This window comes from Engraulis encrasicolus, chromosome 19 (assembly GCF_034702125.1).
Source record: "Engraulis encrasicolus isolate BLACKSEA-1 chromosome 19, IST_EnEncr_1.0, whole genome shotgun sequence".
Classification (NCBI taxonomy): Eukaryota; Metazoa; Chordata; class Actinopteri; order Clupeiformes; family Engraulidae; genus Engraulis; species Engraulis encrasicolus.
The window spans coordinates 20,501,474-20,525,246 of NC_085875.1; the positions used below are offsets into that span (position 1 = coordinate 20,501,474).

The following is a 23,773-nucleotide window of genomic DNA, read 5'->3' on the forward strand; positions in this document are numbered from 1 at the left end:
CAAAAGAACTAGTTGTGGACTTCCGCCGGCGCAAAACACAATCCCCTCTCTTACCAGTAAACATCCAGGGTACTGATATAGACATTGTGGACACGTACAAATACCTTGGCGTTCACCTCAATAAAAAATTAGACTGGACTGACAACACCCAGGCTCTCTACAAGAAAGGCCAGAGTAGACTCCACCTGTTGCGGAGACTGAGGTCCTTTGGGGTTCAACAAAACCTACTGAGGACCTTCTACGACTCTGTGGTCTCCTCTGTTGTGTTTTATGGGGTGGTGTGCTGGGGCAGCAGCATCACAGCAGCTGAGGCAAAGAAACTCAACAAACTGGTGAGGAAGGCTGGCTCTGTCCTGGGCTGTAGCCTTGACACTGTGGAAGTGGTGGGGGACAGGAGGATGACGACGAAATTGTCAGCAATCCTGGCTAACACCATCCACCCCCTGCATGGAACAGTGGCAGCCCTGCTGAGCCCACTGAGCAGTAGACTCCTCCACCCAAACTGTAGAACAGAGAGGTACCGCAGGGCCTTTCTTCCCTCTGCAGTCAGACTATATAATAACACTAAGTCCCTGCGGTAGCCTTGGGGATGATGATGATGATGATGGTGTTGATGATGATGATGATGATGATGGTGGTGGTGGTGGTGGTGGTAGTGATGGTAGTAATGGTCTTTTTATCTTTTTAACTTTTTAACTTACTTATTTATTATTGTCCTAGCACCCTCTCCTCCATTTTATGAAGCTGCTAATGCACTTTACAATGCACTTTCACTTTTACTAATGTAATTGTTGTTGTAGTTTTTAACAGAGACATTTATATTTTCCCCTAACATCTTTTTTAATTATTTATCCTGTGTTGTTGTATGTACACTGTCTACTGTCTCTGCACAATCTGTATGTTACTGCTGCAACAAATGAATTTCCCCATGGCGGGATTATTAAAGGCATACTTACTTACTTACACCGTTAGTAGATAGCTTACAGATACATCAATCATACAAGATCTCACTGTGGACATAAGGACCTTAAAGTTGCATTTCATTAAGATAAAAGTGTCATCATTACCAGGGTTAAGGTAGCACTGTCACGGGTAGAAATAGGGTCTGGGTCAGGGTGGTGTAGCTAACAAAACCTTAACTCAATGCTAAATACTAATCCAAAGATAAACAATGTTTGCCATCACCTTCCATACTATGTAGAACTGGATGTTTGTGATGCGTGTTTTAGCGACCCCTGTAGACGACCAACAGGCTGCGGCAGAGATGTTGGGTGAGGTAGAGGCGATTCAAGACAATACTTTTTCGGGATCTATGTCACGTCAGGTGAACGCCCCTTTAGGAGACCGGTGGAGGTTGAAAGTGAATGAAGTAGTGCTGTACAGGGTAGAGGGCGGTACAGAAAAAGTAGAAGCAGGGGATCATGCCCCCTTAGGAGACCGTGCTTGAGCACTCTCCTTTGCATTGGTTGAGGCTTGGTTTGATTTATCTTGGTCTACCATATTGACTATCTACATTGTTAACATTGTTAATATTGACAACATCACATCAGTAGGGTAGAACCTGCCTAAACCCATAAACAAAACAGTCTAAACCCATAAACCGCTCAAACATTAACCACAACCACCTTACACACTCAACCATCTTCCACAAAAAATAAAAAAACATTGTCTTCCTCCATCCATCCATCCATCCATCCATCCATCCATCCATCCATCCATCCATCCATCCATCCATCCATCCATCCATCCATCCAGCCGTCTCTCTCATGACTGCTGCCTCCTCCGCTCTGTTTGACTGAGACCCTGAAACAGGCATAGCATGGCGCCATATGGATGTGATTGATTCAACCCGGGTGAAAGGGCTCAGTGGTCCTTATGATGCTGTCAATGACCTATTGAAAACGAGCATGTGTGTGTGAATGTGTGTGTGTGTGTGTGTGTGTGTGTGTGTGTGTGTGTGTGTGTGTGTGTGTGTGTGTGTGTGTGTGTGTGTGTGTGTGTGTGTGTGTGTGTGTGTGTGTGTGTGTGTGTGTGTGTTTTGGCAGCGTTGTGATGCACCGAATCCACCATGAAACTGATCTCCACCTTAACACACAGCAGGGATCTCTTGCCTTTTACTCTCTCTCTCTCTCTCTCTCTCTCTCTCTCTCTCTCTCTCTCTCTCTCTCTCTCTCTCTCTCTCTCTCTCTCTCTCTCTCTCTCTGTCTCTCTCTCTCTTTATCTCTCTCTCTCGTTCTCTCTGTGTGTGAGAGAGAGAGCTACAGTATGTCTGAATGGCACGGCATGTCTGCAGAAATGAAGAAAGAAAAGGACAAATCTCTTCTTCTTCTTCTTCTTCTTCTTCTTCTTCTTCTTCTTCATCTTCTTCTTCTTTTTCTCCTCCTCTTCTTCTTCTTCTTCTTCTTCTTCATCTTCTTCTTCTTTTTCTCCTCCTCCTCTTCTTCTTCTTCTTCTTCAAATTACCCTCATAGTACTAGTCAAGGATTTTCCAGACTCATCTTAATGCCATTAGTCAAGGCTCCCCTGCCGCCTCTCCGCCTCCTCCTCCGCCCCACCGGTTCGATAGCGCGCCATTCGGGCCCACCTCAAGCGTGGTGGTATGTGTCTATTGATCACCGCTGTAATAAGAGGAGTCAATTGAAAATAATGATTCTTTTCTATGCCGATGACCGTGCTGTGGCTCGGCTGGTGATTGGATGCTGTTTTTTTTCTGTGTGTGTGTGCGCGTTGGCTTGCCATGTCATTTCTCTCTCTCTCTCTCTCTCTCTCTCTCCCTCACACACACATACTCAGACACACACACCCTGCTTTGTATCCTTGAGAGAGCTCAGATTATATTTCTCATTATCTCGCCTGTCAGTGCTTCATCTGTTTTTTGATTTTTTTCCAAGGCTGAAGGACCCAATGTGAAGCCTAGTCAGTCTTACTATATGAGGAATAGGGGTCTGTGGACTGACGGGTACGCTGACGGGTACATTTGTCTGCTTGTTCCATTGCTGGATGAGTTTTTAAAAGGGAGATAGACAGCAGAAAGTGACAGGGAAAGGAGATTAAAAAAATAAAGAAGATAGAAGGACATACAGACAGACAGACAGGCACAGACAGAGAGACAGTGAAAGCCAGCAGATTAGAAATGACTTCCGCACGTGTGTTTCTGCTTGGGTCTGATTGCCTGTTTACAGATCCGGCTTTTTGATCATTCCCGCAGTTTATGCACCAAATGCCCTGCGATCCGCTCACTTGAAATGTGATTCTAATTGACTTCCATCTCCGGCTTTTACGTAGGAGCAGATGGGAGTATGTTTGCCTGCGTAAACAACTTATGTGTCGGGCAGCACCCCCCCTCTCTCTCTCCCCCTTTCCCGCGCTTGCTCCTTCAGAGCCATGGCTGACTCTTACTCTAACACTTTTTTTCATATTTTTTCTGCTCCTTTTTGCCTGTGAACTGAATTGAGCCTTCTTCAAGGTTTGGCAGTGGACAAGGAATTTACTATGTACTGAACAGCACGTGCTGACTGTCCTTGGAAGACTAAATGGATTGATATCTGTGAGCCGTATTCCACAGAAGAATCTGTTCTGCTGTAGGACAAAATGAGTTGATAAGTTTCACTCGGAGAAAACAGCCTGGACATACAGAAGCCTCTGAAGATCTCTGAAGATGTATAGGCCATACATGTATCATAAAGATACACACACTTTGAAGACGACTGCTGCTGCTTAGATGGGGCCAGTTCAGTGTTATGAAAGGTGGTCATAACCAACAAAGGTGTGAAAAGAAAAGTTTTAGATAGATAGATAGATAGATAGATAGATAGATAGATAGATAGATAGATAGATAGATAGATAGATAGATAGATAGATAGATAGATAGATAGATAGATAGATAGATAGATAGATAGATAGATAGATAGATAGATGTTTTCTTCAACAAAGCTGCACACATCCACATTGTACAAGTTGGCAAGCAAACTTTTTAAACATCTGACACAATTTTTAGTCACAGCACCCCCATAGCTACGTAGTAGGCTATATTGCCCAAGGACCCAGTCCCTCCAGGATTTTGCACTGGGATTTTGTGATTTTTGCGGTCAAAATGTCTGATTTTGTGGCGGCATTTTCTCATTTTTTGCAAAGATTTTGCGCCCCTTTCTGGCAGTGTTAATTTTGACAGGAATTTTTAATTTAGTTTTAGTTTTAGTCTCTTGACGAAAATGTAATTTTAGTTTTAGTCAAAATTTAGTCATCTAAATAATTTTTATTTTAGTCTAGTTTTAGTCGACTAAAATTCATACAATTTTAGTCAACGAAATCTAAAATAATTTTAGTCAGCTAAAATATTACATTAATTTCATCTTGTCTACACTTCTCTATAATATTGTCAAACCATAACACAATTTGGGGGAATCAATGATTAAAATGACATAGGCCTATTGTAATCATAAAATATTGTCAAAAACTGCCAGGGCGTCTTATAAGCAGTGCGTCCAATGTGTAAAAAAAATCATGGCCGCGACACTCATAAATCTCTGTCGATATTTTAGAACGACTTCGGGGGAAAACGGGACTGCGCGTTATGAAAAAATACTTGTGGGTATAGCCTACCAGTAGGCTAATGAAGAGCATCGCGGGGTACAGTAGCCAGGTTACTGTATGCAAGCGTTACAATGTCACCTGTTGGAAGACGCGTCTCTCTCTCTCTCTCTCTCTCTCTCTCTCTCTCTCTCTCTCTCTCTCTCTCTCTCTCGTGCTCGTATTGCAAGCTGTTGCATATTATTTGCTTGATGCAAAGTTGTGATGGCATACACGCTCTCGTTGACATGGTTGTGTGCATGGTTGCATGGATTCGCAAGACTTTATTGCAATAACACAGTGAAAGCGTGGAAGGGCCGTTCACTTCCTATCTTGGTGTCCTTGACTGAAACAAGTTGCAAAACTCCACACTTCCGAATCCTTTGCGATCGGCACTAGCCTACAGTGATTGTTATCAGAAGGCTTGTGCCTACGCATAGACATAGACCCCTAAATTACAAACATTAGCGAACATTGAAAAAAGATCAGACAACGACCGTCGGGTAGCATGCTCATGAAAGCGACAGGGAAGAGTGGAGAAGTTGCGCAAAAATGTAACGTAAGATGTTTGCTACTGTGCGACAGTACCGCCGCTATTTCATGACTGCATACACTTCTTCGTCATGGATAAATGGGCAACAATACTTTTTCCAGCCAGGATTGCACTGGAAAGTAGGCTACTGCTGTTAAAAAAAGGTCACGGGTGTGCAGCACCGACGCCTGCGTGTATGTGTGAGGGAGGGGAGGAGAGAGACGCGGAGCAGCTGAGATGAGGGTCGCGACTTGCGAAATAGCAGGCAATTCTTTTTCAATGTTTCAGTGACATATTAACAAAAATGCTTCCTATTGGTTTTCGTCTCCGGTGGTATTGTAGTCACATTTTTATTTTTTTGACGAAAATATTAATCAATAAACTCCACAGAATGTTGAAGGGGACAAAGGGGAAAATTTGCGGGGAAAATGCGGCTTTACAGGAATTAGGCCTACGTGGCATCGTGAAATTATGCGGAATATCATTGAATTTGCATGAATCCACGCGATCGCTGAATCGCGAAAAACTGGAGGGACTGACTAGTGTACTAGCCCCACACATACTCCTCAAATTAAAACCACACTTCAAACATATGCAAAACACTCCAAAATAGACTCGTTGCTACCCAGCAGCGACCTCAAAGTTAAATATCTCCCAAAGAGGTCACTAGGAAGGCATTGTTTGTTTCAAGTTTCGGAAACCTTTTTCGGAGCAGATGTGTTGCGGTAGCCAAAATCTTCAGGGCATGACTCGGATTTGACTCAGAGTGACGTGTTTTGCATATAGAGGCATGTGCGTATGGCCTCTAACTAACTGACATACATATAAACTAGGCCTCTCCACTTGTTTCAGTGGCCCTATAAATAAAACAAATGCTGTGGAAATCTTTTCTTCCAACTGCCACCAAGCAATGGGACAAGGCAACAACAGAGCTGGACTGGGAGCAAAAGAAGGCCCAGGCATTTTTTGTGGAAGAAAATGTAACAACAACAACAAATCAACCATATAATAGGTCGCTGAGGAATGCCATCTGAAAAATGCCCTGTATGCCAAATTACCAATCCAATCCTGGGCGACCTTCCATAAGGATGACTGATATAGAAAAACAAATGGCAAGACCAGGAGGCATTTTATCAAGGGGAAAAAAATGGACAGAGAATGAAATGAATGATGGAGGGGAAAACACACTGGGAAGAAAAACAGATGGCAAAGACAAAAAAAAGAAAAGAAACAAAGAAAAAAAGATGGAGGCACTCACACAGTTAAAAGGAACGAACAAGCAGGGACCACACGCAGTCTCCTCTCAATCAGGCATCACGGCGCTCAATACAGCTTACCCGCCGGCCACCGTTTTACCTCGTCAAACGGAGGGATGTCGGCCGGTCAGACTTTCAATGGGACTTGTCAGTCAGAGGACGCTCTGGGTGTGCTATTCTTGCTGCTGCTGCTGTGTGTGTGTGTGTGTGTGTGTGTGTGTGTGTGTGTGTGTGTGTGTGTGTGTGTGTGTGTGTGTGTGTGTGTGTGTGTGTGTGTGTGCGTGTGTGTGTGTGTGTGTGTGTGTGTGTGTGTGTGTGTGTGTGTGTGTGAGGGTGTGTGTGTGTGTGTGCGTGTGTGTGTTTGAGTGTGTGTGTGTCCCACCCCCATCACATCTCCACACATACAGCTCTCACTGGGATTCACTTAGCGAGCAGGAGAAACGAAGTGTAAAAAGTTCAAACATTACCTTTAGGATGTCAAGCTTTTGAATCTCATGCCTGGTAGACTTCACGGGAGCTGGGGTTCAGGCTGACGTATTCTTGCATCAGGTTTTCAAAAAAAAGACCTACATGGTTGGGATATTTTACTAGAAGGTAGCAATAATGGGAGAATGCTTGTGCTCTATCCCCATGTTAAAATAAGATCTTATATTTCCATTTTCTGAAAGCTGTCATGATTGGTTGGGCCCAAGGCACAAAATGCTTCCTCATAGCCCAGTGCCACCACATAAAAGTTGATCATTTGTATGTTTTTCATTTTCTTCCCTGTATGTTTAGTGTGTGTTAACTGCAAGTGTTATGTACAGTATATCACGAAAGTGAATACACCCCTCACAGTTTTGCAGATGTTTGAGTATATCTTTTCATAGGAAAGCATTACAGAAATGTAACTTTGACACAATGATTAGTGACCTTTTAACAACATATTTAACCGCTTAAATTTCTTGTTCACTCAGAAAAAAACAAAATACAGCCATTAATGTTTGAACATGTACTCACAAAAGTGAGTACACCCCAGATTAAAATCCGGTAGAGAAGGGGCTATGTTGGCTCAAATCGTCTCAAAATGAAAAGGGATGACAAGGGAGGTCATCAGTGTGCGTTTCAACCTTTCTTTGCATTGAACTTTTACATTTTGAGTCTGCATCTGGCTTAAATAGATTGGTGTGAGATTTGAATGCAATCCTATGGAGAATATCATGATCTGCTTCAGTAGTCACAGTGCATGTTGACATGTATGTTTCTTTTAGGTGTATTTCAGATTGCCAATGTTGACAGCATTCATGCATCCCCAAACCATGTCAGTCCCACTACCATGCTTGGCTTATGAGAGGATACACCTTTTTTGTACAACTCACTTGTTTACCACCACACATGCTTGACACCATCTAAAGCAAATTTGTTTATCTCGGTCTCAAGAGAGATGAACAGACCAAGGATATGGATCACTGGAACCATGTTGTGTGATCTGAAGAGACCAAGATAAACAAATTTGCTTTAGATGGTGTCAAGCATGTGTGGTGGTAAACAAGTAAGTTTTACAAAAAAGGTGTATCCTCTCATAAGCCAAGCATGGAAGTGGGACTGACATGGTCTGGGGATGCATGAATGCTGTCAACATTGGCAATCTGAAATACACCTAAAAGAAACATGCATGTCAACATGCACTGTGACTACTGAAGCAGATCATGATATTCTCCATAGGATTGCATTCAAATCTCAAACCAATCTATTTAAGCCAGATGCAGACTCAAAATTTAAAAGTTCAATGCAAAGAAAGGTTGAAACGCACACTGATGACCTCCCTTGTCATCCCTTTTCATTTTGAGACGATTTGAGCCAACATAGCCCCTTCTCTACCGGATTTTAATCTGGGGTGTACTCACTTTTGTGAGTACATGTTCAAACATTAATGGCTGTATTTTGTTTTTTTCTGAGTGAACAAGAAATTTAAGCGGTTAAATATGTTGTTAAAAGGTCACTAATCATTGTGTCAAAGTTACATTTCTGTAATGCTTTCCTATGAAAAGATATACTCAAAAATCTGCAAAACTGTGAGGGGTGTATTCACTTTCGTGATATACTGTATAACATCAAATGTCCTATATTCCAGTTCCATTGCTTGCCCAGAAAGTCGTCTTATTCCTACATTTACTCACATTTTCATTGGTATAAGATTATGTTCAATTTTACTTACCGTCGTGTTCTACATTTTTATTAGAGAAGCATTGTGGTCTTCAATAATGCAGACCTATTTACTTTTTCCATCTCCCAGCAGAGGGATACTGTTGATTTCAGTGTGCAGGCTGATCTGTGATATTCCATATCCAACTGGAGGTAAAGCACAGTTTGCACGCCATGAGGGTGACTATGATTCTCCGACTATTAAGTAGCTAACTCTAAAATGAATATTCCAAGCAGATAACTGTTCTTGGAGTAAAACTATTCAAATTGAGTCTACAAACCACAAAAATGAAAAGGTTTTACCTTCATCAGTTATATAATGGCATACTTGGGGTGAAAGAGGTTAAAAGGATATGCATTATGTGGCACTATGGAGATGGCTCTAGCTTTTCAGTAATCACAGCTTAGAGAGAGAAAAGGCAAACGTCTTACAAACATATTTTTAAAGGGACATTAACAAGGCCCAAAAGGGTAAAATACATGGCACTGCAGGCTTTAAAAAAGCACAGGACACGATTAGGACAATTAATCAGAAAAGGTTTTTACATCAAAAAAGGTTCAGGTGCACCTGATCTCTTTCCATGAACGTAAAGTGTGGGTTGGAGAAATGCATACCTCTGGTTACATACACATTATGGTAATATTGAGAGTTAAAAAAACGAGAAAAATTGAGAGTTCATCAAGTGTGAATAAAGATAGAAGGGATCAAATGAGGAGATAGAAAGAGAGAGAGAGAGAGAGACAGACAGACAGACAGACAGACAGACAGACAGACAGACAGAGGCAGAGAGAAAGATAGAGGGAGAGAAAAAAGAGAGCGAGAGGGAGACAGACAGACAGAGAGATAGAGACAGATAGATAGACAGACAAACAGACAGAGATACAGAGAGAGAGAGAGAGAAAGACACAGAGAGAGAGAGAGAGAGAGAGAGAGAGAGAGAGAAAGACACAGAGAGAGAGAGAGAGATTAACCTGGAATGATGGTGGTGTTCAGATTAAAAATAAGAGAGAGAGGACTTTACCACCATACAGGGAACTAAAAAATGCCCAAAAGCACAAATGAATACATGGAAACCGGTCTTTCATCTACCCTTATTTAAATTTATAGCAAGGTCCTCCAACTGCTGGAGGGTATTGTGTGCATGCACGAACACAGGCACGCATGCACGCACACACACACACACACACACACACACACACACACACACACACACACACACACACACACACACACACACATACATGCATGCACGCACAGGCACGCACACACACGCACGCACGCACACACACACACACACACACACACATACACACACACACACACACACACACACACACACACACACACACACACACACACGCACACGCACGCACACACACACACACACACACACACACACACAAACTCATCTGCCTGTCCTAGTCCTTGGACATTCATGACTCTCACTCAAATATATGCTGCAAAACTCTTTGGCCCCTTGAATACAATTGCCAGCTGTTTAATCTGAATTGCATACAGCAGAACTAGATAGATAGTGGCAGGGCCACTGACAACTTTGGTTGGGGCTGGCACAAAGTCATCTGAAAGCCCCCCCTCACTTTTCTCCCCACGCTCTACTACATACAATGCAATGAGGACCCAAATCTAGCCCCCTCTCTCCCCAAGCCCGGGACAACTCACCCCGTTTGCCCCCACCTCTGCGGCGGGCCTGGATATCGTCTTTGATATGGAGCCTCTTTAGAACATGCATGAAAGGCAGACAAAGAGCATTGCACATTTCATGATCCATATTTCATAAATGTGTAAAACAGTCTTCATATCTCCAGGGTGCCATTTTCACAGTCTCTGAGGAGTTCCATGAATATGCTTGATAAAAACACAGTATTATTAAATGCTAAGAGCACATTTTGAGACTCATTCGTCAGTTTACTAGTCAGCACTAATCTGCATGTACTGTAAGCATGTGCAGGTTCATTGATGAGAGACAATTGATTGATTGATTCCCATGGAGAAATAACCTCTGAAAAAGTAGCTTGACATATCTCTCTCCCTGTCTCTCTTCTTCTCTCTGTTTCTCGATGTGTTTGTGTGTGCGTGTGTGTGAGTGCATGCGTGCGTGCGTGCGTGTGTGTGTGTGTGCGCGTGTGTGTGTGTATGTGCGTGCCATGATGACTGAATTTTAAAGCATAATAACTGCTCAACTGGTCATTTGAGAGCCGATGCACTTGCTAACAGGCTACAGAATAATGATTATAATGACTTTTGGAAGGAGGTTAAAACAATGAACAGCTGCGAAACATATCTGCCCTCTGATATAGATGAGGTGTCTGGTATTGAAAATATTGTTGAGAAAGGGCGTAAGCATTACCAAGATCTATTTACGTTTGTAATTGTATAAAGAACGAGCCATTTGATTCATCTGAAAACTTTGTAATAAGATCTGATGAAATTCTGGAGGCAATATCAGCACTTGATAATAATAAGGCATGTGGCATGGATCAAATCTGTGCTGAGCACCTGAAGTATGGCAGCAAGAAACTCTGCCCTCTTTTAGCAATGTGTTTTACTGGGCTCCTCACCCACGGAGTGCCACTGAGTCCCTTTTGGCCATATTGCTTGTTCCTGTCCTAAAGGACAAAGCAGGCAAACTGAATAGTATTGACAACTACAGACCTATAGCTCTGTCTAGTATTCCCTCCAAAGTTTAGGAACAGGTCCTCATTAGAAGGCTTGATGTTTTTCTATTAACATCTGACAACCAGTTTGGTTTTAAGAAGAAACATGGCAATATGTGAACCAGAACTCCACTGATTTTATGTGTTTCCTCGATGCCTCTAAGGCTTTTGACCGTATAAACCATACTAAATTATTTATGAAATTGTTACAGAGGGGGGTCCCAAAGGTCATCATCAGGATCTTTGTTTACTGGTACAGCCCACAGACGATGCATGTTAAATGGGGGTGTGGAATGTACACCCCATTTCATGTATCTAATGGTGTCTGCCAAGGTGGGCTTTTATCTCCTGCCTTGTTTAATGTTTACATGAATGACTTATCAGTCCAGTTGAGTTTGGGTTCCACAGGCTGTTTTATTGGTAATTCTTTGGTTAATCACCTTATGTATGCTGATGGTCTAGCCATTGTGAGCCCATGTAGTGCTGTATGCACTCAATATGGGCTTTTGTATGATATTAAATTTAATGCAAAGAAAAGCAGTGTCATGATAGTGAGAAGTAAAGAAGATAAGAAGATGACATTTCCTATTTTCTAACTGTGTGATAGCCCACTTAGGTATGTCAAGAAGTCAAGTACCTTGGTCATATAATCTCAGTGATAATCGTGACATACAGTACAGGGCAAACGTATGGACTCACCTTCTCATTTAATTAATTCTCTTTATTTTTGTGGCTATTTACAGAACTTAGTACATTTTCAGGGAGGGCATTAAAACTGTGAATGAACACATGTATAATGTTTCGCTTAACAAAAAATGAAAATATCTAAAAAATAAAAACAATTATTTAAAAAATATCAAAAAATGCCAAACAGTGACAACACAGCAAAACTGAGGGCCTCACATGTTTCAACAAGCTTATTTTTCTGTCTATTTTCAAGTAAAAATACCCAGTCAGTCGAGTCAATTTTAAATGATACAAGCAATACAAGAGAGATTTTCTTGATCTGATAATGAGTCACTTGGTCAGAATAGCTGGTTATCTAGGTCAGGGATTCTTAACCTTTTTGACGTTGAGGCCCATTTTTTCCAATGCACAGTGACCCGGGGCCCATAGTACCCATGTATATATTATTATATTATATTAGGCTATATATTATATTATATTGCATTATATTACATATTACATTATATTACATCATATAATACAATATAATGATAATATAATATAGGCTTTTTTCCCACAAGGGATAGCCCTATATTAATTAATGTTAATGTTAATCTAATTTATTCTCACTCATCAAATCTACTCACAGATTAGCAAGACAGTCATTCACATATTTGAATGCCTCTCTGACAGCTCAAAGTTTGCGTGACAGCTTGACTTGCGCTTTGTAATGAATCTGCTGGTCATAAATTCAAGACGCTTTTCTATACAAGTGGAAACGCAACGCGGGAAGAACAGAAGTTCCACATCCTGACGGAAAACTTTCCAGTAGGCTATCAAGCAAAATTCGTAAAAGGACTGTCATGTTGGGGACACTTGGACAAGGATAAGGGATAAAGATTCAGTAACTAGAATGATTTTGAGTAGCCTGACCGTTGAATACTAACCGCTAAAACGTGAGGATTTTAGGACAAGACGTCGCCAAATCAGCTGGGAACCGGAACCAGTTGGTAATTTCTCTTTTTCCGAACACCAGTAATAACTAACCCACTGCAAAGTGTGTTACAATCGCAGTCTGTGTTACTTCTTGTTCGTAATGAATCGCCCTCCAACAAACAACAACAAATAGCGGGGTGTGGTCATTGTTTTATGACAGTGTTGCGTTTGAGGGAAAAGACACTAGTATTTGATAACTAGCGGTCCCACGGCCCATCGCGGCCCACTGGTGCGAAATTGAAAGTTGTCTGCGGCCCAGGAGGTTGTGAGCGCGGCCCAACTTTGGTCTGCGGCCCTATGGTTAAGAATCCCTGTTCTAGGTGAAACAGTGACCAAAAAAGTAAAAGTAAAAGTGAAAAACCCTGCCACAGATTCCCTCAAACACAGGTTTGACCTCTCCAAGTAACTGGATGTGACTCAATATCAGATCAAGAAAATGTAAAATGCTTGTACTGGCAAGTGTTTATAACTAGGTTTTAGGTCTCAAAATTCTAGTTCTACAATTCTAGTGAGTTATTGGAGGACTTTAACCCTTTAAGCGCCAAAGTCGCAGAATTGCGACAGTACGTCATCATGAACAAAAGCGCATGAAGATCAAACCAGCGGTCTTAATAGTGTTCATCCTCCCTACCAGTAGTTGGCAGACATGCTACCCTTTCAAACAAGACTACGATTGCGTCATTTTGTAGTTCACAGAGTCTTTGGTGAAGCAGTAAAAGACGCGACCTGTGACGCGACTACAAAATGCGGAAGTAGCCACTTTGCGTCTTTGACTCGAGGCGTGCGAGTTGGGTTTGTGTTGTTATCAGTGAACTATCAGCGAGCTATTTCATCATGGCTAGTAAGAAGTGAATCGTGATGAAGTACTGAGCATGTTATTTGCCTATTCTGACTCTGAAGGACAGTTTTTATCTCATGAGGAGGATAATGATCGGACAAACAATCTTTGTTTACCACGGTGCAACTTCCGAAGGCAATGATGCCGACATGCGAAGCAAGGATGTTCTCTAAGCACACACATACATTGAAACTCATTCGGTGACTTTATCCGATCTCAAGTGAGTCGTGTTGGTAGTGGCGAATGCAATCGTGGTGTCCATACAGGTATTGGTGGAGGAATTAGGGGTGAGAGAAGTGGGTCTGGTAATGTTAGCTTGGGCTGCCTCCATTCAGCCCCCGGAGATGCGGGTAGACCACCTATCCGGACGCAAAACGCAATAATCCTGGGATCAGACAAACACTGTTCACCAAAGCAGCACCACACACGCACTCATTCTGTCCCTCTTTCTGACTTCTACTGGGTGGATGGCAGCGGCTAACGTGGCCATATCTCCGTATGGAGAGGTTTTGGTAATAGAACGCACGGAGAGAAGACGCATGGCAACCCTAAAAACATGAATGTTTTAGACTCGTTGTTGACAATCAGACTGGTCACAGCGTTTTGACTGTCTTTGTAAGAGTTATAAATCAGTAAAACAGCAAATAAAGACGAAAGAGGTGGCGATATATTTCTCTCAAACGGGGGAGAGGGTGGAAGGGCGCTGCGCTCTCCACGCGAGGGGGCGGGGATTGTGTTCCTGATCGGCTTCAGGTGTCAGGCTATAACGTAGCCTAATTACGTTGGACACAATACTATGGATATAATACTTGTGATTTCATACCCATTATGTTGACAATTTGCCCATTAGTTTTGTGAAATGTAAGTGACAAACTGTAGAAGTCACTGAGCTAGACTGTGCCATGATCAACCATTTTACTGCCTATACAGCGCCTGCTCCAAAGGCCATAGTAGGCCTAGGCTATACAGATGTAAAAAATAGGCATAAATATGAATTGAATATGTGTGTGCTGACCCTTTCTGTGAAAGTTTCACAAGCTAAAAAGGTACAGGTTACAGATACAAACATGTTCGGCCCTCCAGGCAAAAGTAGTAATTGTTGCATTAGGCCTATATATTTCAATATTATTGCATTATATTAGGCCTATTGCAATATTACAATATATACTATGTATATTCTGCCTAAAACTACTTATTTCCTTGACCATAGTGTATGTGCACTACGTGATAGTAATGGAATGTCAAATATTGCTAAATAAATTCAATAATCTATTGAAAATTATCAATATTTTCCAAAAAATATTAAAAATTCAAAATGGCCGCCACCATATGACGTCATAATATGCAAATTAGGTATGCATATTTACTCCCAAAATAATCTTGGGGTCATCCCCAATATTTGTCTAATTGACAGTCAAGCTCTATCTGTTACCAGTGTCAAGCCACAATCATTTGAATTTATCATGCCAACATTCAGCTTTTTTGAAAAATATTGCATTATATTAGGCCTATTGCAATATTACAATATATACTATATATATTCTGCCTAAAACTACTTATGTCCTTGACCATAGTGTATGTGCACTACGTGATAGTAATGGAATGTCAAATATTGCTAAATAAATTCAATAATCTATTGAAAATTATCAATATTTTCCAAAAATTATTATAAATTCAAAATGGCCGCCACCATATGACGTCATAATATGCAAATTAGGTATGCATATTTACCCCCAAAATAATCTTGGGGTCATCCCCAATATTTGTCTAATTGACAGTCAAGCTCTATCTGTTACCAGTGTCAAGCCACAGTCATTTGAATTTATCATGCCAAAATTCAGCTTTTTTGAAAAATAAATTGTGGCGCTTAAAGGGTTAATGTTCAATTAGGATTGACATGACTGACTGGGCTTTTTTATTTGAAAATAGACAAAAATAAGCTTATTGAAAGGTGTGGGGCCATCAGTTGTGCCGTGTTGACGTTAGGTGGATAGACAGCTGACATTGCTGTTGGACAACAGTTAATTATATTTTTTGGTAAGCATGTAATTCTCCATGTGTTCAAGCACAGTTTTGGTGCCCTGCATGAAAATACACAATGAAAATCCATGAACATAAAGAGAATGCATGAATGAGAAGGTGAGTCCATACTTTTGGCCTGTGCTGTATATCATCAACGACAGGATTGTACAGGTAGCTGTTAATACCTGCTGGGCATTGCTGCCTATCGCACCTCCTCCGGTGCCCATGGGCAGCGAGAGAAAATAAGACCTGTGACACAAACATCTTTATTGTATCAATTACTAGACAAACATAGGGAATACACATTCATAATGCATGCAGAGGAGGTGCCTTCCTCAACCACCTTCGCAGGTAGCTGTAGCCTTACGCCAGAAGCAGATATCGTCAGGTGGTGTCCAGCCTTCTCTGCGGTGTTTCGGCCCTGAACCACAACACTGCCAACTCCAGCCGGTGGGCCGAAAGTGAGTGGCCAGTCTCACTGCCCATCTGCTCCTGGCGTACAGCTCACACCAACAATACGTTCCATATATTTGATAAGCACAAAAACAATAAAGGAAAAATAAGGCAGTTGAGCTGTTTGGTGTTCGTTGGCTGCTGGCTTTAAAGGACCAGTTCAGTCAATTTCAATATGCTGTTGTATTACTCACGCTACCCTTGACTTGTCAGTACCCGGTGATGCCACATTTTTCGGCTCAGCCAATTCCGAGATATGAGCTATTCTAATGGGGGCAGCGTTTGTTTACATTTTTAAAAAATGTAACATAGGCCTACTCCAAATATTTTCCCAAAAGGTACCGCTGTTTGCTAGTTGTCTGCTGATGTTGTATAACCTTTTGGATGCTTTTGGGAATAAATAAAAATGTTTTTTTGAAATGTAAACAAAGCGCTGTCCCCATTATAATGACCAGGATCTTGGAAAAGGCTGAAGAAGAAAAAAATAAATCTCAGGTACTGACAAGTCCAGGGTAGTGTGAGCATTACAACTGCATGTTGAAATTGACTAAACTGGTCCTTTAATTACGACATAAATTATATGCCCAGGCCAACATGTTACTTCGCAAGTTTAGCATGTGCTCAGTCAATGTCAAATGCTCTCTGTATACATGTTACTTCGCAAGTTTAGCATGTGCTCAGTCAATGTCAAATGCCTTCTGTACACCCATGTATACAGCTCACTTATGGTGTAGGTATAAAAAAAGCAGCTACCAGAAGCTGACAGTAGCATGTAATGACACTATGAGACTGTTGATGAAGCTACCAAGATGGACCAGTGCTAGCTACCTCTTTGTATACTCCAATGTGCCTGGGTGTGATGCTGTCTTGAGAATAATGTCTGTTTATAAGTTCATGTGCAGATTGGACTGCTCTCAAAACAGCATTATTCAAACCCTAGTGAGTCCTGCAAAGTGCTTTGTGAGGTTCTCCTCCAAACTTAGGCGACACTGTAGAGAGTATCTATTTGTTTGATGGGTGTGTTCCCCTCTTTCATTTTATTCTTTTATTTTACGTCTTATTTTTCTTTTCTTAACTTCTCCATGTAATTTTTTGAATGATGTCTACCTTGGTATGGACCATGTATTTTGAGTCTGATGTAAATAAGAATTTAATTTGCTGCCCGTAGCCAGGAAATAAACAGCTGTGTTGCTAACTTGCTATCTTTAATGCAATTGCCATTGTCTTGTGTGTACAATTGTGTGTGTGTGTGTGTGTGTGTGTGTGTGTGTGTGTGTGTGTGTGTGTGCGTGCGTGCGTGCTTGTGCGTGTGCATGCGTGTGCGTGCATATGTGTGTGTGTGTGTGTGCGTGCGTGTGTGTGTGTGTGTGTGTGTGTGTGTGTGTGTGTGTGTGTGTGTGTGTCGGTGTGTGTGTGTGTGTGTGTGTGTGTGTGTGTGTGTGTGTGTGTGTGTGTGTGTGTGCGTTTGAGAAGATAGCTTACTTTTGATAGCCTCTGGTGCTGTTGTTTAACAGCAAGACCTAAATGAGCTGTCTGTGAGAAGAACATTGGAATGAGATATAGCCTACTGTATAAAGAGGGCTGTTTCAATTACACTGGTTAGTTCTAAATGATTCAAATCCCAAGTTTACTTATCTTTCTTCCTCTTGAGGATATTATCACAGGGCCTCTCCATGCTCACTCAAAAAATACTGCACAGTAAAAATTAAAGTTTCTTTGAAGAAACCTTCAGTTGTAATTGCATGGGAAAACCCATAAAGGTTGTCTGATTAACCTAATAGTTCTTGGAAGAAACGAAATGTGTTCTAAAAGGTTCTTCAGTGGTTCCTCTGCAGTGGCAAACTGAAGACCCCCTAAAGGTCATTTGAGAAACCCTTTGATTGGTTTTGAAAGAAGTTCTTCCAAGAACGTTTAAGTTCTTCAGGGAACCTTTGAGTCACCTAACAATCCTGCTGCGTGTTTTTTGAGGAAGCTTTGAATGTGTACATTGTGTACACACACAAGAAAGTGAAAATACAGACACAAAGATGATCAATACATTTATTCAGGTTTCATACTCCAAAATATGTTGTTAAAATGTGTGCATTATCTTTAGAAATGAGAAACAGATATTGATAGGCCTACATACAATATTTTATGTGCATATTACAAATTATGCTATGTAAAAAAATGTTGGGATAAAAATCAATTTCATGGCCTGTGATAACCTTGAATTTCATGTTCAAAATCAGTCTGGCAGACCTGTAGCCCACTAGACAGATGACTACATACAATGTGAAGTCTGGGGTTGCACTACAGGCAAAGTTGTGGAACCAACAGTTGTCGTATCAAATAGCTTCATTGCACATAATACTGCCCTACAAAAGGCAAAGTGCTGTAGATATGCCAACGCTTAAACTGATAAAAATCCAAATAACTTTGAGTAATTTTTTCGTACTCTCGTTTCCATACTGACCTGTCAAACACATTGCAGATAAAGCAGCAATAGCAATATCTCGAAAACGGGACACATTTGTACCATAAGATAAAGGGGGTCAGAAGTCAGGAAATAAAGGGAGTGTTATGAAGTCCATTTTCGGTCTAAACTCAATTTTGACAAAATATGTAGTCACCGTAGTTACTGCATTTTGCCTTGTCAGTCATGTCATCATCATGCCAAGCCCACAGTGACTCGCCATTCATATTGCTATCAGGCTTGTACGAAATTCCGAATGGAAAGAATTTCAATTCAAAATAATGCCATAATACGAACACTAGGTGGTGCCATTACCTTGAATTTCTTTGAATTTAATCTACACCACCCATTGAAAGTACATAGAACACCACCACCTAGTGTTCGTATTATGGCATTACTTTGAATTGAAATTCTTTCCATTCAGAATTTTGTAAAAGCCTTTATTGCTATACATCTACCGTCTCCTCCCAGAGCCAAAGACAAAAGCTTTTCCCATGGCTCTGGCCAGTATGCAAAGAGTATTGTTGTGCTCTAGATGGGCTCACTGTGACCACAGAGAGCACAGAAGGATACAGCAGACTGAAACTTCTGCTCTGCTCTCAATGATAAAAAAACGTCTTCGCGCCAGATTGTGTGTCTTTCTATCAATGTGAAAATCAGCCTTATTTCTTGAACTTTTCTTGCCAGTACGCAAAGGTATGACTCTCAAGCTAGTCACACTGTTATCTTCATATTCTGACTTACTTTTCAAAAGATGATGATTTTTTGACCTATAGTATTGCTGGGATTTTACAGGCCAAAACATTGCTGATTGGAAAAGAAATCAATGTGAGTACAAGTACTTTTTATGGTCTTAGACAGTACAGTATAGACAATCTTAGACAATACGGCCACCTCATGAGCATTGTACCATTCCTTGGTGTCCGGTATATCTTTTTACAATATTACATTACATGACATTGCACTTGGCAGACGCTTTTTAACCAAAGCGACTTACAACCGATCAATCGATCCTCAATTTTACATTATATTCATACACATCATTGATCACGGTGACCCCTTTTTAAAACATACGATTGTGTGCGTTGATTCAACATAGAAGTGTATGTGTAACCTCAGTGTGTATGTTTAAAGTGCGATGCATTGCAGAACAGGGGACGGCTATGTTTGCTTGGCATAATGTCTTCCGCCGCAAACACATGCAGGAGATTGAGCAATTTGAGTTCATCACATATATTTCACTGCTCATTATGTGTCATTAACTCTCATTTTCACTGATTTATTAAGACACGTCATTTACGACAGTCCTGTGGTGAGTTTGAAGTGTGCTGCTATGTTTAGTTGCCTGCCTAATGACTTTAATTTTGGAAATGTTCCTTCACAGCTCTGTGTGATTTTTTAATCTTGGAAAACCATCACATCCGATGATGATGATGATGATGATGATGATGATGATGTTGATGAACGCAAAGAGGAGGGGGGGGGGGTGAGGAAATGTGTGTGTGTGTGTGTGTGCGTGTGCGTGTACACGTGTGTGCATGTAGACACGTGTGTGTGTGTGTGTGTGCACGTGTGTGTGTGTGCATGTGTGTGTGTGCGTGCGTGCGTGCGTGCACACATGTGTGTGTACACATGTACGTGCGTGCGTGCGTGTACACACATGTGTGTGCATGTACACGTGTGCGTGTGTGTGTGTGTGTGTGTGTGTGTGTGTGTGTGTGTGTGTGTGTGTGTGCGCGTTGTGTGTGTGACAGAAGAGTGGTCCAAACGTCAGTCTCTGGCTGTACAGTCAGTGGACAAGGTCTTGGCCCATGTCCAGATGGCCTCCCATCCCCAGACCAGGTCAAGCGTCACGCTTCAGTCCTGAATGACCAGGCGTGGATGGGTAGCCTGCATCTCACTGACCCATCTGTAAGGGGGACACAACAAACAGACCAGTTAAGCCCCTCCATCTGTGATGCTAATAAAGGAAAAGAGGCATCAGAGGCAGTGAGGTGACGGCTGCAAACCAATTAGCATTCACTGTAACTGTACAATGACACCCAATGATACGGAAATAAGAAATTGTTTCATGTTTCATTAGCACATTTGAAAAGCAAAAACACATTTCACAGATGCTGCTCACTAACAGGGTGGTTTGTGGCAGTAAATAAACTAAAAATAAATAAATACAAATCAAAGAAATAAAAAATGAATAACTGCAACGCATAAAAAACTGTGTCAGGAATGTTTTTCACATGACATGTCCAAGAAGTCTGTCCTTGTAACAGACTTATCGGCTAATACACTAAGGCAGACTGTCTGATTTGTCCTTGGCTTTGGCTGAGACTGCCTTTCAGCAAAAGTGCTTTGATGCAAGTTTTTAAACGTGGCTTTAAACTGCAATTTAAGCCATTACCATCCACGGCAGGCCCCTGTATTGCCCTAATGGGGTGAATCCAAACAAGAATTTATTTACTCTTCAAAATTACACACACTGTGCAAATGGAGTCTACGCACACATTGCAAACACTGTGAAATGGTCATAAGGCATAAACTTTTACATTTAGTGTTTTTTTGTTGCTGTTGCTGCTTCAACGGATGCAGTCTCATTATGGTAAATAATGGCCATAGCTGCAGCAGCTGTTTATTGGAGCTATTGTAATAACTTGAGAAGGAGTTGTTATGTTCACTGTGAATAAAGGCTTTGGGTTGGGGGTACACGGAACTGACAGCTTTGGCAGGGCCCGAGACAAAGTAATCTGGAAAAGGCTCCCCCTCCCAATGCATACAATGTAATGAAGCCCCTCTTCTGGTTGGGCCCAGAATTATTCACCCCTACGTTCACCCCCATTGGTGGGACTGCTCGCCAGCAGGGCCACTGACAGCTTTGGCCGGGCCCAAGACAAAGTCATCTGAAAGGGTCCCCCATCCAATAAATATAATGTAACACGGAAGGACTCAATTCTTGGCTCAGGACAATGGACCCATTTGCCCCCCTGTCAGCTTCCCTGCTCACCAGAAGCAGAGCTGGGACTGCCACATAGTTATTACACCTGACCCACAGCCCCTGGGAGTACAGTGTCAAGTCCAGTTGAGCTGTTGTATTCAACTACTGGAAAGCTGCATGAACGATGTCAACAAAGCATATGTTTCATGTTTAGGCTACTTCTAAAAGGAATACTATGTTATGTTTCATTAACACATAGACTGAAAGCAGAGTAGTGTGAAAGACAACTACATGCACAGAGAGATCCTCCGCTCCTTCAAACTTAGTCTAGGACTGCTAAACCTATTCAGAAATGCCACGTGCCCTGTTCAATTTTATTACAATCATGGGTGAAAATGCCAGAGCAAATCACGTGTGGAAGTTTCGATTTCATTGATAAAAGGTGCAAGACAAATGTTTCGACATACAGTACCGCCTTGTCGAAATAAAATAAAAACTTCCATGTCATGATACTCCTTGTCCTGCTTGAACTATTTAATCTCCCATGACATGCTAAACTACATACAGTAATATAGTAGGTAACTTGTTGCCTGGTTATCACTAGACCTAATCACATGTGAGATAAGGTCTGGATACCTGCCTACTGTAAATCCCATAGGGCATACGTGGTTTAAGATAGATGACAGTTGTTTATTGGGCATTTTGAATGTGTATCATTTGGCATGCATAGCCATAGCCAATGGTGTCAGTTGTATCTATTCAAATCAAACTGCAATCATGGCCTTTCCAAGCCTCCCTGCTTTCTGATTGGAGAGAGACAGGGACCATGATCTGGTACCCTCGCTGAGGGTAGACTCCATACTGTCTTTCAGATCGGAACGATTGTGCAAAGCACCAGGCTAGGTTACCGGCAGGATAGTGCTCCACAAATACCGTTGTTAATTCTTACAATAATATTATGCGGGGGCCCAATAGGACGTAGAGTAGGTGATGATGAGACTTAATAGATCCGATGAGACCGGAATGCCCCTATGAGACTATAACTGACATTTAAATGATTTTCCATTGGCACAGAACTGGCAGCTGATATTCAATCAGTATGCACACTGTTAGTTTTCTGCTATTGCTCCTCATCATGTCTTGTGTGAATTGGTCTTTCATATATTGGAGTATCAAATGTTAAGCTATTGATTCCCAATTTAGAGGAACATTATTGTACCACACGTAGCTGGCGTAAAAAAACACATCAATAAACAAGTACATTTTCTTCCACTGCTGTTTTGCAGAGGCAAATTATCAAAGATGTAATTATAAAAAAAAACATCCTTGCTTTGCGTGTTGCTGAGCGTTGCTGCTCTTGAATTCCATATCTTTTCTGGGGTTGTGTTTGTTCTTGTTGTTTCCGGCGAAATGCGGATTAGGGTCTAATTACCATCAAATATATTTATATGGTAATTTTCTTTTCAGAGCAATAAGCCGTCGCGCTGCATCTGCTCTCATTTTGTTCTCTTTTAGACTCGGAAGGGCCTTTTGCGTCGGGACTATTTATTCATGTTGATAAACAACAAAGCAGACCAGAAAACTTACCAACAACTATTCACAATGTCAACAGATCATTAAAACTATCAATCATCTCATGGGGAAGGAAAAAAACCTTGTAGTATTTCAACATGCATACCAAAAGATCTTCAGCAGACTTCTCTGATGCAATGTTGAACAAACAATGGGCCAATGCTACATAGAGGTTTGGAAAAGTCACCAGAAAAAGCTTCACTAAAGAAAAATGTAGAGCTTCACTTAGAAAAGTTCTTCATCGTTACGGGGAGGCTGTCAATGCTGACAAGCTTTTGAGCTAACTGGAAAAATAACAGTAGGCCTAGTTGTTGTTTTTCTTTAAGAAATAGAGATTTTCATTTGGAAGGTAGACCTACAATTTTCAGCATCACATAATCAAACCCAGCACCATACCCAGTTGTTAGACAAAATCATGACTCTTCTGGCTGTTGAATAACATTGCCAATACTCTAGCTGTTTTTGAAATGAACCTCATCCTCTCCCATGAAAACGAGATAAACTGGGAAATATTGATTTGTGCCACTGATATGCTATAATGTAGAGAAAGACTAGAAAAACACACATTGACTGTAACTTATTAACTGTGTGAACTCACAATGCATAGGCCTAATTATATTACAGT

At 41.4% G+C, this 23,773-nt stretch overlaps 1 protein-coding gene across 1 annotated transcript in view; it reads right to left on the reverse strand.

The window, feature by feature from the left end:
* Positions 1-20,414: 20,414 nt before the first annotated feature.
* zgc:174356 (uncharacterized protein LOC100137120 homolog) overlaps positions 20,415-23,773 on the reverse strand; it is a 51,551-nt gene continuing 48,192 nt past the window's right edge. Inside the window, exon 8 of the mRNA XM_063224075.1 lies at positions 20,415-20,556. Coding sequence (XP_063080145.1) covers positions 20,505-20,556 — 52 coding nt within the window. The 3' untranslated portion in view covers positions 20,415-20,504. The remainder of the gene's footprint in view (positions 20,557-23,773) is intronic.